We start from the raw sequence: 3,580 nt of genomic DNA on the forward strand, positions 1-3,580 counted from the left end.
CGGCATTTCAATCACCATGTTGAACTGACAAGGAAAACTGGAGGCCCAATGGAGTGTCTTGCCCATGGAAGGCCCGGGAAGGACTGGTGTGGAAAAGGCCTCCCAAGGACGTTCAAGCCAGAATGAAGGAAGGGCAGGTTACCAGGCAGAGCTGGTGCAGAAGCCAAGCCTTCCTGCCCCGGGGGCCCCAAGGGGGCTCCCAGGCCTCCACAATAAGTCCTTTGGCCCTCCTCCTTCCCGGCCTCCCCTCCCCTTCCTTTCTCCTCCTGATCTTCCTTCTCCCCTTCCCTCACTCTCCCTTCTAGGACCTCATTCATCTCCTCACTTCCTCCAAAGGAGCAGTGACTGAGCAGTGACCCCTGCGGGCCCTCTGGCCCTCCAGCCTCCTCCCTCCTCCTCTCAGCAGGAGCCCTGTCGCCTGGACTGCCGAGCCTTCCCATTTCCTCTCCAGCCCTCGGCTCGTCTCCCACCGGGTCCCGAGGGCCTATGGCTGGCCTCCAACAGGCAGCGTGGACACACATGGAAAAGCCATTTACTTCCAGGAGCGTCGCTTCCTCCGCTCCGGCCCCGCCATCCCCCCTTCCACGTTCTGCTTCTCCAGAGCCCGGGCTCCAGAATCAGGACTCGAATGGTCACAGCTGGCAGGAGAGCTGGGTGACCCCCATAGCGGGGAGGGAGCGGGGAGGGTCCTGGGGGTCGGCTCGGGGTCGCGGATGGGAGTGCAGGCAGGAAGAGGCCGGGACCAGAGTCACATGGCCCCGAGCTCCACGCAGTCAGACACGCTGCTGCCCATCGCCAAGCACAAGGTGCCCAGGTGTCTGGGCGCCGTGGCAGCCTCACCACTGCCTGGGCCTCCGGCCCAGCCTCCTCGCGGCCTCTGGGAGGCAGGGTGACCACACCCAGGGGCCAGGAAAGAAATGTAATTAGCTGGTTAACATAGCACGCAACTGAGAAAGATTCTGAGCCTTCTTTTTTTATTAAAATTTTATTTTAGAGAGAGAGAGGAAGGGAGAAGGATAGAGAGATAGAAACATGGATGAGAGAAACATCATTGATCAGCTGCCTCCTGCATGCCCCCTACTGGGAATCAAGCCCACAGTCCAGGCATGTGTCCTGACTGGGACTCAACTGGTAACCTGTTGGTTCATGGGGTGATGCTCAACCGCTGAGCCACACCAGCCGGGCTCTGAGCCTTCTTGTCAGAGAGAAGGGACTGAGCAGTCCACAGGCACTGGCCAGCCCAGTGAGCGCAGCCTCAGGCGGACGGGGACAGATAGAGAGTGACGGGGTGGGTGGAGGGGCGCCTGCGGCCTGGGAAGTCAAGTCACTGGGGGACCATGCAGAGAAGCTGAGCTGAGGCAGGGCCGTCTGAGGAGTATTGGGAACGCCTGGCCCTCGGAGCCCAGGCCGGCAGTAAGTGGTCGGTCACCATTAGGTGGAGAGAGAAGCGCTGGCTATGCTGTGGGACGTATGGGAGGAGCTTCGTTCACAAGGGAGGTGTGAATGGTTTCCTAAAGCTCCTGGAGAAGAACGCAACCCCAGGGCGGGCGTGTTAGGGAAGCAGATCCCAGTTCACCCTAAACAGAGAGAGGTCAGGAGTGCACATTCATCGAACGTGTGCCATGCGCCAGGTGCCTACGAAGTGCTGGATGTGTGTGGTTGCATCCTACCTGTCCAATAGCGTGACGAGGTCTTCATTAAAGACGAGGGCGAGCCCTGACTGGTTTGGCTCAGTGGATAGAGCATCGGCCTGCGGACCAAAGGGTCCCGGGTTCGATTCCAGTCAAGGGCATGTACCTTGGTTGCGGGCACATCCCCAGTAGGGAGTGTGCAGGAGGCAGCTGATCGATGTTTCTCTCTCATCGATCTTTCTAACTCTCTATCCCTCTCCCTTCCTCTCTGTAAAAAATCAATAAAATATATTTTTTAAAAAATAAATAAAGTCGAGGGCGATGAAATCCAGAGAGGGGACGCGGCTTGTCCAGCTTGTGTGGCTGATGCAGCGCCCACCACGTAGGTCCATGGGGAAGGTGCAGGGCCATCTCTCCAGGTTGCAGGGGGGCCTTCCTGGGCCGCAAGGGAGGTTCCTCGGACCCACTCAGAGCCCTCAGCCTGGTTCTCCAAATGTCAGCTCCAACTACTCAACAAACTGGGCCCCCAAGTCCATCCTATAACCTCACTTTCCTGAGTTCCGCTGGGAGTCCCCTCACGGCTCCTGACTCCTCACCACCTCCTCTCCCTCTTCCCAGGTTCTCGCAAAGGAATGCGTGCAGGTGCTGATGGGAGCCCGTGGGACCCAGGCGGGCTGTGGATGAGGTGCTCACAGGGCCTGGGCAGGAGGGCGGATGAGAAGCACGGAGCATGCCCAGAGCAAAGGGCAGTACTGGGTTGCCCGTCTTGGCTGACGATGCTCCTTGGGAAAGAGGGGAGGGAGGAAGGGGGGCGCCCAACCGCATACAGCACCGTGCCTTGCAGTTAGTAGATGCTCAAGGAATGATTGCTGAACTCGTGGTTTACATTCCGCAGGTCAAGGGGTGTAAGTGATTTTAATAGGCAGGTGCCATAGGTGCATAACCTCACTCATTCTTCCTAAGAAAAATGTCGTATAAGTGAAGAAACTGAACCTCAGAGGGGGTAGGCAACAGGCTTGGTCACACAGCAATAACCAGGCGCAGCTGTGTCCTGACCCCTGTACTCTCTTGCCTCTCATACATGAAGGGCGCTCCCCTGGGCTCTTCTGGCCCCTGCGCTCCCGGCCGCAGAGGCAGGAGCCCTGGGCCTGCTCTCCCGTTCCTGTCCCGCTTCCTCTCCTTACGGACGGGGCTGCAGCTCAGCCTGGCAGAGCTGGGCTGCAGGATCGGGGACCCACTCACTCGCCTCTATGATGGTTAGGTTACGTGTCACTCCACGAGGCCACGGGGCCCGGAGATTTGGTCAAACCTGATCCCACGTGTGTCTTTGAAGGTGCTTCCGGATGAGAGTAACGTTTGAATCGGGGGATCCAGTCAAGTAGATGGCCCCCACCCCGTGTGGGTGGGCCGCATCCCATCAGTGGAAGGCCTGGAGGGAACGAAAAGGTCAACCTTCCCCCAATTCACCAGCCTGAGTCTCACGTTTGCTCTGGAGACAGAGCTGCTACCCACCCTGAGGCAGACGGCAGTCAAACCCCATTCCTTGCTCCCAGAGGAACATCGGAAGATTGTCCCAGTTTAGGGGGGCGGGGATCAAACAAGGGGGCCACACGGCCTGGACAACAGGGCCAGTCAGACATGTGTCAGCCCCACGTCACGGGAGCCTGACTCCCAGGGACCACCTGCCCTTCTGCTTAACGCTGAACGGGGACTCAAGACTCCAAGGATGGCATGGAGGGACCTTGGCGTGGGCTGAGTGAGAGTGGCACAGAGGTCTGTCCACAGTCTTAGGGCAAGTGAGAGGCCGGAGTGCCCTCGCGAGCACCCCTGGGCGCGGGAGGGGCCTGCTTGGCACTGAGCTCTGAAGTGTCCTGACCCTGCTCAGCCCCATGAACCTGACACCTGACACCAGATCCCCAGCCTCAGTGGGGCCTGGGGATTCTCAACCT

The 3,580-nt window shown here is 59.2% G+C and overlaps 1 protein-coding gene across 1 annotated transcript in view; it reads left to right on the forward strand.

Moving 5' to 3' along the window:
• Nucleotides 1–391, forward strand: part of DDX25 (DEAD-box helicase 25) — a 19,379-nt gene extending 18,988 nt beyond the window's left edge. Inside the window, exon 6 of the mRNA XM_023743250.1 lies at nt 306–391. Within this exon, the coding sequence (XP_023599018.1) occupies nt 306–349 (44 nt within the window). The 3' untranslated portion in view covers nt 350–391. The remainder of the gene's footprint in view (nt 1–305) is intronic.
• Nucleotides 392–3,580: the final 3,189 nt, after the last annotated feature.

This window comes from Myotis lucifugus, unplaced genomic scaffold (genome assembly GCF_000147115.1).
Source record: "Myotis lucifugus unplaced genomic scaffold, Myoluc2.0 scaffold_382, whole genome shotgun sequence".
In the NCBI taxonomy this organism is placed as follows: domain Eukaryota; kingdom Metazoa; phylum Chordata; class Mammalia; order Chiroptera; family Vespertilionidae; genus Myotis; species Myotis lucifugus.